The sequence below is a fragment of the Aptenodytes patagonicus genome, chromosome 4, assembly GCF_965638725.1.
Source record: "Aptenodytes patagonicus chromosome 4, bAptPat1.pri.cur, whole genome shotgun sequence".
Classification (NCBI taxonomy): domain Eukaryota; kingdom Metazoa; phylum Chordata; class Aves; order Sphenisciformes; family Spheniscidae; genus Aptenodytes; species Aptenodytes patagonicus.
Window position 1 is genome coordinate 80,369,692 of NC_134952.1, and position 13,498 is coordinate 80,383,189.

General features: G+C 40.4%; 1 protein-coding gene and 1 long non-coding RNA gene across 4 annotated transcripts in view; one reads left to right on the forward strand and one right to left on the reverse strand.

Moving 5' to 3' along the window:
• The window catches only part of SYNPO2 (synaptopodin 2), a 95,758-nt gene that overhangs the window by 21,752 nt on the left and 60,508 nt on the right, over positions 1-13,498 (reverse strand). The window contains exons 2-3 of one of the 2 annotated variants that reach the window (XM_076337305.1): positions 7,913-8,064; positions 2,751-3,544 (exon numbers count right to left, since the gene is read on the reverse strand). In XM_076337305.1, the coding sequence (XP_076193420.1) occupies positions 2,751-3,544; positions 7,913-8,064 (946 nt within the window). Of the gene's footprint in view, positions 1-2,013; positions 2,090-2,750; positions 3,545-7,912; positions 8,065-13,498 lie in introns of those variants that run through there. The other variant, XM_076337304.1, reaches the window with a different exon arrangement.
• LOC143159848 (uncharacterized) lies at positions 3,231-11,903 on the forward strand. 2 transcript variants are annotated; one of them, XR_012995233.1, is made up of 4 exons: positions 3,231-3,289; positions 3,513-3,600; positions 5,173-5,253; positions 11,755-11,903. It is a non-coding gene; the product is annotated as an uncharacterized LOC143159848 (long non-coding RNA). The 2 variants fall into 2 exon arrangements; XR_012995232.1 differs by lacking the exon at positions 11,755-11,903 and having other exon boundaries at positions 5,173-5,347.

Genomic DNA, 13,498 nt, shown 5'->3' on the forward strand with positions numbered 1-13,498 from the left:
AGTGTTAACTTTCAGCCCTGTGGAAGACATGGGAGTTTGGCCATGGTACTCAATGAAAGCAGGTTTCAGTCTTTTAACAAGCATTACTTGCCTGAATCATAATCGAAAATTATATAGGATATCACAGCTCCAGAATATTTATTTTGAAAATGTGGCAGGAATAAGTACACATTTAAAAACTGAATGGAGAAGGCTCAACTAACTTCTCAAGAGTATTTGCTAGCATATATCAATGATACATATTTCTTAAAGCATAAATTATTGGTTTTCATCGAGTCATGTGGAACAGGAATAGATGCAGCTGTAAAGCTGATAGATGCACTGTACATCAGCATGACTGCTGCCTTGTTATGTGACATGGAGCATGTCCCTCATGGGGCAACGCTAGTCAGGTGGTGTTCCTGTTTCTTTCCCTTCCTTATATTCTACCACCGCATCTCACGAATGACAGCCTCAATAGCTTCTCCCTTTAAAAAAGCTAGAATTTAAAGCTGTTACTGCCTACATCAATGGTCCCCTTCCACTTAATTTCAAAAGGAAAAAGCGTGCTTCTGATATATGAAAATAGAACAGTAAATTATTTAGTATCTTTTGCTAGTATAAATAAGCAAACTCATTAAAGAAAGCCATGTGACGTATTTTCTATTAATGATCCTTTTAGCCATGTCAGTAGATGGAGTCTGATACCTCTCCTATTAAAGACAATTGCAGTTTTGCCATTATGCCAGATGACAGCATGACTGGACCAATGGTTCTCACAAGAACCCATAAAAGAGAAAAGAGCATGGCACACAAACCAGCAATTTGTAATGTTTTATTATAAGAGGGCCAAATCACAAAATCCTCGGCTCAGTCCTTTGACAATCCAAATGCTTACAATAGTCACTGAAGACATTTTCCACAAGTGTGGGCTTTAGTGTTAGTAGAGTGCCTCTGCAAACAGAAATGGTCGCCCTTCAGCATGTAAGTTCTACACTTTCAAATAAGCTACTTGCATCAGCAGTGAGTGTTTTTCTAGGAAGGGGATTCAGCAGGTACCCATACAGTTCTGTGGAAAGAAAAAATTGAAACTTTTCATTTTGCTAGCGAATTTTTTCTTAATTCATCTGAATAGTTACTTAATCAATAGTTTCAAAAGATGGCAGAAGAAATGTTACCTGCTGAGGTGAATATAATCTCGTTACTATTTACAGAGAAAATTTCTGCTAAAGAGATCGAACACCTATAATAAATGTTCTTCTCTAGTTTAGACTTAAATGCTGCATTATAACTTCTAATTTTACAAAAAACATGCATAGTATTTGCTGCACACAGATTATTCCCCTGTGCTTGGCAATTTGTTTGTTCTAATATGTAGACAGGATTTTACAAATAATAATAATAATAATAATAAAAGCAAACATTTTTGTAGTTTATATCAGTGGTTCCTAAGGATAATGACCTGCCACTAGATTAGAAGGAATTGAGATTGTCATAGTTGAGATGGGAAAAGGACAGAATCTGTGTCCTACTTGAACGCAGAATTTATCATGTAAGATGTAGTTCATTGTTTGTACTTTTGCCTTATAAGAGAGGCACTGCAAGTAATTGTCTAAGAAAGACAGTCACAGTCCCACAGTTGGTTCTAACTTCACAGCCAAAATGTAAAGCATGTGCACTTTTCTTTTATGCTTCATTTAATATGCCAAAAATATGTGGATTGCATACAGACACTTAGGCATAAGTAACTGCTTAATCCACTTGCCAATAAGATACAAATGGTTATCATGCTAAAAATATGCTTACAGAGGAATTAGCAGTGGGTTAGCAGACTAATTCCAACACTGCATGTGAAATAGCTTGTTGCTACAGTATATCACTGCACACATTCAAGCACCTTTGACATACTGGTACTAAATCCCCAGACAGGATTCTTAACATTGTTGGGAAAGAGCAAGCAACCAACAGAAAGGTCCCAAATGAATAAAATAATAAATAAATAAACAAACAAATAAATAAACAAAACTTATCTACACTCAGTTAATTGATATTGGATCCAGTTGCAAGTTTGCTTTCATGTAAACTTCTTGGGCACATTTTGAAGCTGACTTCTGGGTATGGGAGTCAGAAGAAATAGCATGTTCACTTCACAGTCCAGAGAAGACTGACAAAACTGAAAGGATCATGTAACAGTTATACACATGCTAGTGTCTGTCAAAATCTCTTCTGCAGGCAATCTCAAGCTTTTCTGCTAGCCTTTTTTATTAACTTTTAAGAGCAGTGGTATGGCTTTGATTTTAGATGATGCAAATGACAACACAAAGTTTTTGCTATAAAAGGAGAAATCCACAGGATTCACTTAGACATGTGCAAGCAACTTGCTTTTTTGTTAATATTCTACAGATTGCCTCTGAATATACATTAGAAGACCAGCCAAATTCAGCCCTTTTTGGAGATGGAAGTATTTTTAGTTGGACAAAGTCATGAGTTAATTTCAAAGTGGAAGTCTACTAAGCAAAGTTATTCAGCACAGTTAAGGCATGGGTATACCCTTGGCTCATCACCAGGAGCATTGTATTACCCTGAAAAAATATATAAAGCAAGAACAGAAACATCGTTTAAAGAAAAAGACAGAGGTAAAGTTCGAAAACTACAGAAAAAAACTCTAAACTTTTTTTTCTAATGCAGTCTAAATTCTGTTTAAATGTTTATGTTTAAAGTTACAAAAGATACCCTCAGGCAGTGCAAATGATTAGATGGGACATACTTACTTGCGTGCCTCGCCCTGTGCTTGAGAGGTCTGTGATCCCTTTCCGAGTGCTGGTCGTCTTCTCCGTGCTCTGTGCCTTCTGATGAGATTGCAAAGGAGAGGAGGGAAGGAGGTGCTTCTGACTGCCCTCCTTCCACTTGAGAATCAACACACCCCCTTTCGGTTAAAGACCTGGGTGCTTCCTTCTCCCTGTCTGAACAGTCTAGGATCACCTCCACCCTGGGGAGAGATGGAGCTGCACCTTGGATCCTCTTGACCTCTTTGCCACTAGAAAACTGGACTACTTTGCTTGACCACTGGATGTTGCCCTCTTTCATGCCCAGGGGAATTGCGATTACAGGGCTAGTCCCATCTTGTTGTATACTGGGTCCTCTTCCTGACGGGGTACATTTTTCTGCCCCTAAGAGAGTCACAGTAGGAGCATTGGTGCCCTTGTGCGCGTCATTTGAGAGGGACAACTGCAGCTCAACCATAGTACCTGGCCTTCTTTCTTCAATCTTCCCTCTGAAAGCAGCCTCATCTGTCACGAGCACTTTGGAGGTGCCTATCACTTTAGGAGTAATTCTGTGGCTTTGTGTGGTCTCTTGTTTTGTTTCAGAAAAGTGTGTGTTGCTTTCTCCTGCTCCCTGGTGAGTCTCAGTGTGTATCTCTGTGATGCATAAATCTCCATGGGGTATCTCTTTCGCTGTGTTAATTTGCAGTGTAGTACTCTCCCTATAGTCCTCATTTTTTATGTTATCGTGCTTTCCATTTTCTCTTTCAGCACTCAAGGTTTCATTTATTCCATTGGAGGATCTGCACATACATAAACAAGTAATTCAAGAAATTAAGCTGCTGTAAGCACAGCAATTGTAAGTACAGTTACAAAAGCAGTTTCTGTGTAGTATTTTTCCCCTATATTAATTGTGGTACCTGATAGCAGGTCCATTTAAGTAGAAGAATTTTCCCAGAATGTAGAGGTCTTAAATTGAAGCATCTTTGCATCTTTCAAAATTCTTCAACTTAACGGTTCACTAAGAGGGAAATTACACTACTGTGGTAGAACTATGATCCTATTACCATCCTTCTGCAATGTGGAATTATATCATTCCTAACATCAGTATGCTTTCACAGACACATTTCTGTTAGAGTGTTTCCAGACAAATGCTGCTGAGACTTCTGGGACAATACTTCTTCATATTTCACATGTGCATGAGAAAATTAACTTTGCATGACACCAGAAGAGTGGTTAATTTTTGGCTCTGTGGCTACTGCTGCAACTGTTTTAGGCACCATCCTCACACGTAGTTCCTATCCCAAATAGTTTAGTCTCTAAGGAATAGATAAGTACAGGATGAGGATCAGAGGGAGGTGAATGAATACTTAAAATACACATTCAAAGAATTCCTGTGAGGATCATCATCCTTATATGTCATGGAATAATTAAAACATTCTGGGCCTATTCCAGTGATCCAGTGAAAAAGGGTAGTGAACCCATACAATATTTCCTAATTATTAAAAAAATGTATATTTCTGACTGGCAAATGTTACTTTGACTTCCTGAAGCCTACTGTATACCTCAGTGTACCTCCCTTTTTTAAACTATTCATTCTCCTAGCCCAGTTAGGCTGTTTTACCAGTGTTAGAATTCCTAGTGTACTCTCTAGCTTCTTCTTTCAGTACTCTGGGCCATACTGACTACTATTAATTCAACAAGAAACCTTTTCTGTACAGCAAGACTGCAGCATGTTATTAAGGCTTTCTGTTGACTAGAAAGTAGCAAAGCACTTTTTCAAATGAGGGAAGCGGTAGGTACCCTCAGTAAAGTATTAATATCAAGTATTATGGAGGTTTCTGAAATCAAAAGTGGGTCCCGGGTATTCTGAAACTTTGGAACCCCCTACAAAGAAAGGCTGGAAGAAGCAACAGAAGAATAAATCTGTCAGTGCACTGAAGAAACTTCAATATCACTTGCTTTCCTAGCCATGCAGCATACTGTTTGTAGCAGTCTGGGTCTGCCTCAAATAGCACGAAATGTGTAACATCCATTAAACCACATATGGAGCTACATAAAGGTCAGACAGATTTTAATTTAGGGAGCTCCTTGTGAGTGCTGCTGGATTCCATCATATTATGCTATTTGGATGATCAATTGTACTGCTCTTAAGTCCAGATAAATTGCAGAAATCTGTAAACATTTCCTTGTAAGATATGAGACTGGGGGCTGGGCCAGCTAAATGTTAGCCTTTATTGGTAGCTGAGTGATTGTGTGCATGTGTGAGAGAGAAAGATTTCCACCTTAAAAGGCCCTTGCTACTTATGGATATGCTTCTACTCTATATAGACATAAATGTGTATCCATGCGTCAAGAGGCAGAATATTGGGTCTGATCTCTTTTTTGTCATTTAAGATTCTGTTTTGTTAAATTGTTATTTTTGTTTCAGGTCTTTCCAGCTCACTGCAGGAACAACACCCCTGGTGTAATTCCGGGAAGGAAGCAGAACTCATGGAGGCGGCATGGCAGGGTTTGTCTCAGAGTCATGTTTTACTCCCTACACGGTGCATTTCATTTCGGTATGCACTGAACACACTCCCTACTTCCCCCTAGAAATTTTCTTTCTAGACTCAGCAGTAGCCCAAGAGTTGCTAATGCTGATGTAAAAAGGGCAGGCTAGCATTTCTGTTTCTGTCCCCACTCTCGATGTTTCCCGGATACATCTGTTCAGCATTTGTCGGGAAGGTCAGTAAGATGCTCCCCAACATGGCATCTGGAGAGTGCCTGCCCTGCAGGGTGTCTCTTTCCTCTGATCCTGTAAACCGAAGATTTTGTGGGCACTGCTGGTCAGTAACTGACTGTGGTTTACAGGGGATTGGGAAAACTTTTTGTAGACATCAAAGGCCAAGTAGCATTTTAAAAACTACTTTAAAAGCCTCATTTTCCTCCCAGTAAGCTTAGTAAGAGCAGAATTAGGCCAACAATGAATGCCTATGAAAATCTCATCCTTCACAGAAATAGCTCAGGAACAGTCAGAAGCTTCCCAAGGAGAAATATTCTTCCTTGCCAGCAAAAGATGCTTGGATGTAAAGATCACCACTGGAACACCACTTTAATTAGGCGTTATTCTTTCCTCATGATTTCCAGCGTTTTCTTGAGAGGGCTGCTAACAAGTGGCTACTCAGGAAAGGAAGGGTTTGCTTCTCATTGCTCTTAGAGGATGCTAAGACACTTCCTGGAAAATCCTCTTGGTGGTAGTGCTGAGGGGACTACTACCCACAAAGGAGGTGGCAGGGGAAGAGAAGTATTTCAGTTTATTCTCCCATACCCTGGAAGATACTGACAACTCCAGGGGCTGCGAGTTGGGGGAGATGAACTGGTGAGAAGAAATTCAAAGATTCTCACAGTGAATTCCTTTAGAACGTTTTAGTCACTTTCAGAGTGTTGAGCAACTGCAATTTGCTTAAAATTTCTAACAGACACACAGTTTCATTCCATGAAACACTGAATTATGTGGTCTAAGCACTCTGTTTTGGTTCTGATTTTCATGACATGTCTTGCCATTCACCGTGCATTCAAGCAGGGGCAATGGAGTGAATGGAAGATGTGCTGTCACTTTCAGCTAGAGTGTACTGTGGCCTTCAGACCAACTGAAATACCAGTTATAGAGCAGCAACAGGCAGGAGTCAAAGCATATGGAGCTATTTCTATGGCTGCAAAGAAGACAGCTGGTCAGCCACAAATATCATTTTTACAAGTGCAGTTCCAGTAGTCATGTTATGAATTAAAAACATAAGAATGCAGATATCACATGATGAGCATTCAAATGGTACTGCTGAACCAGAAGCAAGAGCTATGCACTATGGAGAAGGTAACCTGTAATCCTCAGCTATCACTGTTCCCCTGATCTCATCACATTGATCCATTACTCAGCCCAAGACAACATGCACAGACAGGCCATGCAAAATGTCTGTTATTAATAAAATGAATACTCCTTGAGAGCATCTTGTTTTGAAGGCAGATTGTAACTTTGAACTACTAGACACTTCAGGAAAGTTCCTTTGTGCAGGTTGCAGAAACCACAGAGGAATTTCACATGCTGTTTAGACATCCCTGGTAACCAGAGACAAGTGCCTTTGTTGCACCAGAGTCCTTTCGGCCTTTCCAGTGACACTGCTCTGTTAGCTGTTGTGATGAATCCTGACCCCTTCTGTCCTCCTGGTCCTGCCTGTGGGAGAGCAGACACAGGGAACTGCAGTAGCTCAGGGGGGAGCCATAATTCCTTACAAGGAGTGTGGAAGTCTCCGGTCTTTTCTTCCTCTTCTTACCCACACTGAAGGCAATTCAGAGTTCATCTTGTCTGAATTTGTGAAGTCTGGGGAGAATGTGCTTACTGTAGGTGGTTCTGAACTCAAGATTGCATGCATTACAGTGATGACAATTACAGAACAGTCATTAGAATAGAACGGACTGATGTGCAGTGAGCAGTAATGCTGGCTTGCTTGCAAATTTACATGAAGGTTCTCTACTCTAAGAAGCTCAAAGCATTTTCAAAGAAAACTGAAATTCACTATCACTATTCTATAAATGGGGAAGCTGAGACCCAGAGAGCTGTAAGTGACTTGCCCCACCTTCATCTAGTGAAGTGTTAACAGTTACAGAAATAGAATTCATGATTTCCAGACCCTCTCCCTCTCCTGTAACACATTTTGCCACCCAAGAAGACCATTTGCCATGTCATCATCAAGGCATATCTGCATAACACACTTTCTCCATCTATACAGCCTTTGCTTTTTGTAAGCCTCACTTCCCTATCTGTGGGGGATAACAACACTTCACTACTTCAAAGGGGTGGAAAGAACTTAAGACTCTGCAGTACGCAGATATGGTAGTGGACACCTTGCAAGTATTAAGAATACTTAATAAGAAATAAAATTGTTACATTTGGAGACTGTACTCTTAATTCTGTGTCTGAACTGTACTGTTCAAATTATATACATGAATTCCTTCAGATCAAATACTCTGTCTTCCCTCCCTTTTCCATACAGACAAGCAGAGTTACAGACATAAATAAGAGGACTATCAGAAGCTCACAGTATACGTCTGCAAAATGAGTACATTCAAAACCAGCATTTTCCACGTGGTTCACTGAACAGAATTGCACCAAAGCATTCTGAGTATTCCTGTACCTCTTGATAAGCATCTGCAGAACGTCAGTCAGGCTTTCCATCAGAACGATAACTTCAGCGTAGGTTAAGTCTCCACAAGGCTTGCCATTGATAGACACCACCTCATCTCCCTCACACAGTCCAGCCTTAGCTGCTTTGCTCTTGCTGCGAACCTACAATGAGTCAAAAACAAATTCCAAATTGCACAATTAGCGTTCATTTGAAAACAGCAGCAACCATGTCCTCAACTTACTATTGTCTGTACAAAAGAAAAAGGATCAGTATTATTGATCATAAATTTCTAGTAACACAAATTAATAACTTGTCCCAGTTGAGGTTAATACCGTTCTGGCCAGTATTAACAAATACAAAAACTTCGGCTGTACTGAGCTTGTGAGCTAGATGTCAAACAGGCTGGAATTTGTTTTAAAAAAAGGGAGACACAGAAGTTTGGGACAACAATCAATTGATCAGAGTTTAGCAGAAATGCAAAAAAATCTTACTTGTTTCTCCCAAAATGAAAGACTACTAGAGCTGAAATCTATGCCAAGATTTTAAAAGAAGAGCGTGTAACTTCAGGCTCCTCTGGGCAGAATGACAGTATCTACATGCTGTTAGAGCTGTAGGTACACAGACCTCTGGTATAGTGGACACTTTTCCTTAGATGCCCAACTGTAGGTTTAGTTGCCAAACTATAAACATTTGAATCACTGGAGATCCAAAATCCATGTTTAGTCATCTGAGTAAGTGCCCTGATTTATTAAAGTTAAGACACGCCTGTTATGGTTTAACCTTCCCCATTAAGAATTCATTCAAGAATCTTGTGCAGCTTGGTTTTTGGTGTTTCACTTCTTTTTCCCCTGGCAGCATGTTATAACTTACCATAGTCTTTGTATAACAAAAAGTAGACAGCTTTAACACCGCTCAAGGTATGCCATACAGTTGACTGCTATTTTTAAAGTACATATTTGGCAAACAGTGTGTTATACTAACCAGGATGCTTGCAGGAGTCTATTTTAGAATGACACATATACATAAAAGGGCTGTCCTTGGGTTCTTTGCTATCAATCTTCTACCTATTGGTGTGAGTACTTTGGCCTTATACAATATTCAGTTGGCGGGTCAATATGTTATCCTTATTATTTCTCATAGCATTTTCTTGAAAATTTTTAAAGAAGTAGTATAGTTGTACCACACTCAGAGCAGCAGAGTCAGTCCCCACTGACTCTAGGAAAGTTACTTCCGATATACACCAGATTTGAGGGTGCAACTGTCCCACAGACCCACGGAGTTATCCCCAATATACTGTTAGGCCACTGGTCTGGTACCTAAGATGCATTTCTGGAGACGACTTTGAAAAGTTTGTTGGAGTCAGGATGATATGTGGAATAAAGAGTGAGACTGCATGTTTTTCTGTGGCGGGGCCATATATCTTTGTTGTTTCAATTTATACATACCCATATGTCATATTATGGCTTTTAGAGCAGTGAAGAAACAGAAGCCTGGTGCATACAGAAGCCAGTTTCTACCTTGCAGAGTTAACATTGACAAATATGGAGTGGTATGCTGCTCTGTTTATCTCGCCTTAGGCAAGAGCATAAACATCCTTGTACTTTGGGAAGAAACGACAGTTTAAACAGTGTTTAGAACATTTTGCTTCATATATGCACTAGGATTTGGGTTGAGGTTTTGTTACCGTTTTTTTAAATAGGAGGGTATGCTATTAAAATTTTACAAGACATCTTGGGCCTGAATGTAAACATTTAGTGTGGATGCTAGGAAGAATTTAGAGTGAGTCTTTTTCAAAAAACACGTAAACAGCAATTACAGCAACATGTGAACTCTGAAATAGCATAATGTGATACCTAGATTGTGAGAAGAAAACTTGTTTCTGTTTCTTTATTAAGTGTCTGAGAATTTGGGGTCAGTTCTGTCATAGATTACCATTGCAGCTGCCTCAGGAGAGAAACTGTTACCCATTCTATAACTTCAGTGATTTCTGTCAAAAAGCAGAAGTACAAATGTACCATGTTAATAGGTCTACATCAGTTGCTAGACAGCTCAACCAGTTTCATAATTTTTTAAACAGACTCCTTGGTAGCATCAAAGAAAATAGACAAGGGCATTGAATTTCGTTTTAAAGTTCTTGAAAGGGACCTCTCAGTCCATTTTGCTACCTTGTGAATTGCTGAAAGATGACAGTTGTGAGATACTTGGACCTTCATGCAAAAACTCAGCCCCTTCTTTGACTAGTCACGCAGGAAAGAAATTACTGTGAGTCGCGATACCTCACTCTCTGGTAGCATTGCAGTTTATATGCACATTAGAGCAAATTTCCTGTCAGTATTATATTTCAAGGTTTATCTACATCAGTCACACCTTTAACATGATTTTGCCATTGCAGATTCACACTGCATGTGCTTTACGTATTAATGGTTCTCCTGACTCTATGTAGGCCTTTTTCCCAGCCTCCCCCAGAGGCACCTGTGCCTCCCGAATTTGAACAATGTCTATATAAAATCACCTCAGTATTATCCTTTTTTTTTTGGTGTTTCTGTTGGGGGAATAAAAGGGAGGAGAGAGCACTGACAAAAAATGAGCAAGGGCAGGTTGTATAGTAAATTATAGCAGAATGCTGCTAGGGTAGAAATATACCATCATCATTTGTGTTATTTTAGCCTCAGGATATCACCAGGTTACTCAGCAATATGTAGACTGCCTTGCCAGGCAAGCTGTAATTGTTTCTGGTTTTGTTTATTTGTCTTCACTGGAAACCCACAAAAATGAACAAATGATTTACTCATGTAAACCGAAACTTTTCAGATTTCTGGGGGGAAAAAAAGAACAAAAAAGAAAAAAAGAAAAGAAAAAAAAAGAAACCAACAAAAAAATCCCAAGAAGATTTGTGGAAAGCAGAATCTTCCTGGTGAAATATGAGTTTAGTGGACAGTTTTCTCTCAAAGGAAGTTTTGGCAGAAAGCCTTTGACGAGCCCACTGAGAAACAAAAGCTGCCTTTGTTAGCAGAAATACAACTTAGTCACACAGGGGACAGTAAGAAATCTTCATCCAGCCCTTGGGAACTTAAAGCAAGGCATATTTGGTTGTAAAGCAGAAGAGATTCTTCCACAACTAGTGATTGCTCTTGCCTTATGGCGCAGCCCAGGCTTCCTCAGTTACTCGTTTCTCCTATCTGCTTTGGGCTGGAGTTTTCTTTAGGAAGGAAAAGTGTTTTTTCCCATAAAATTTGTGAATGGGATCTCACTACTAGAAAAACATGTTTGTAAAGATTTTCTTAGTTTTTCAATGCTTGCAATACCGGTATAACACAGCGAAGCTGAGCCTGTACCACTAGTGCTGAACCCATCAGGACACCAGTTGCTCCTGGGGTATGTTGAAGAGCTTTAGCCCACTTTCCCCTGGTGCTGCCTGTATTGCTTTTCTGCTCCCCCTCAGTCAGGACTCTTCCTTTTTATTAATCAAGTTATATATCATGTGCTCCTTAGAATTCTTTGGTTTACTTCCAATCACAAAATTTCCAGTGAAATGGCAATGGAAATATTTACTCTGAATTCCAAAAGTTTTAAGGAAATCATTGTACAAGGTGTATTGGTATTGCAACAGTACTGACCGTAGTCAATGCTGTGCGTGCTCTGCCCATAAGGAGTTTTAGAATTCTAAATTTTTAACAGTATTAAACTGTTGTATATAAATAGTTGTACATAAAGACTTCAGGTTATTGAGCCATTTGTTATAATAGTCTCTAATTTCAGGTGTTTAGATCACCCTTGCTAGAGGGTGTGAAGAACAGTGCTGGATTACTTGGACAATTTATCCGAAGTACGTAATTTCTTTTTATTCCCAGATTACTCCTATATCCAGAATTTCCCGCTATCAGGAGTGCCCCTTGCTGCTTAAAATGCCAAGTGCTGAGCAATTCCTCATATCCACAGAGATGTTAATCTTAGGGGAAACTTCCTTTGTGAAGAACTTAGCCTGGATGCTCGCTGTTATCTGAGCACCGCGGAGGAGCCAGGACTCCCCTGTGAGCAGTGCAGCATGAGCCCGCACAAGCAGCAGCAGCACTGCTCCCCGGGACAGAAGGCCACGGGGGCTGGTGGAGGGCTCCTCAGCCCCTCACCTGGCACCTATTCACAAGCAGCTGCTGCAACGAGGGACTGAGGACTGTCCAGAGGCTCTTCAGGAGGGTCTGTGAAGACATGGGCTGGAAACTGTGAGTGAGTAAGGTCTGGGTGCCGTGATGCACTGGTGAGAGATCACATCCCAAAGGCACAGGTATGTGGGGGGAAAAGCGTGGGATAGTAACTTACTGTGGGTTGGTGGTAGCTGTGGGATGCTGCTGGGGCTGGAGTAGTCACGGGTGCCTGTAGCACATGGCAATTTCAGTTGGTTTCTTAACCAGTGAAAAGATGAATAAACTGAGGGAGACACAGTGGCTGTGTTCCTGCTAGTGTGGGGCAAAGGAGGGGTTTTGTAGAGAAAGCTAACGCTGAGTGCCCAGCCTTCGTGCTGTGTATACCATACTGTTTTTACTTTAAACTAGCTCTAGTCTCATCCTGTCGCCTGGAGACTCCTTGCCAGGTAGCAGGTATTAGATCTGCTCCTTTGATTTAATCTGAAAGCCGTTTAGTTTGTACAACCCAAAACTGTTCGTGCTGTGAAACAGCATATGGTAAATCAGGATAATAGGAAAACTTGTTTCAAAAAATGTAATCCTGATGAAGCTAAAAAGCTGAAGTAGATGCACCTGTTACTTGTGTCTGCAAGTGGACGCACAGACAGCAACTGGGGCTCAGCTTACCAGCTGATGATCTTGGTTGTGTGTCTGAGCCCTATAATAAGCAGATCAGAGGGTTGAGGTATGTTGAACCTGGTAACAAGGTCAATGAGTTGTAGTTCGAAGCGAGGCAAATGGACTTGAGGACACTCTGCAGTCCTGGTTCTCCAATTGCGCAACTAAGAGATTATTAGGATATTTCATAGTCTTGCTTTTACCAGTGACTTTTGGGAAGGATGACGTGTATCTTAATCTTATTCTGGCATGCTGCTAGGAGTACACACCTGTATCTGGGATGTGTGAGTGATGTGCTTCAGATGTAGCCTGACTGAGCAATCAGGTTCAATGATTGCTCAGCCTGACTGAGCAACCAATCTGAGAAAATGAGCAATCCGAGCATAAGCACAATCCGTTTAGCCTAAGCCTTTATCTATTAAAGTAAGACTTCTGTGGCTTTATAATATACATATATTTGCACAGCGATATTCTCAATTCAAAGCAAGCTTTCCAAACCATGAGTTATTCTCAGAACTATTTACTGATCCTTTTTCAGTTTGCCAGCAGCTATTAGACAACAGAACAGAAAATATTGCCACTGGATGTAGTGGAAATACACTTCCCTGCTATTTAAGGACCCTTGCTCATACAGACAGAGTAGTTTCTTTCATTGAGGGGTCACCTCTGGAAAAGCCTATTCAGTTGAATATCCTATCTGATTCCTGAAGCCTCTTCTGAACTGTTGTATGGCCCTCAAGGCTTGAAGCAGGTTTCAGTGAACGTTATTTACATATGTAAGTCCTCAGTGTTAGTC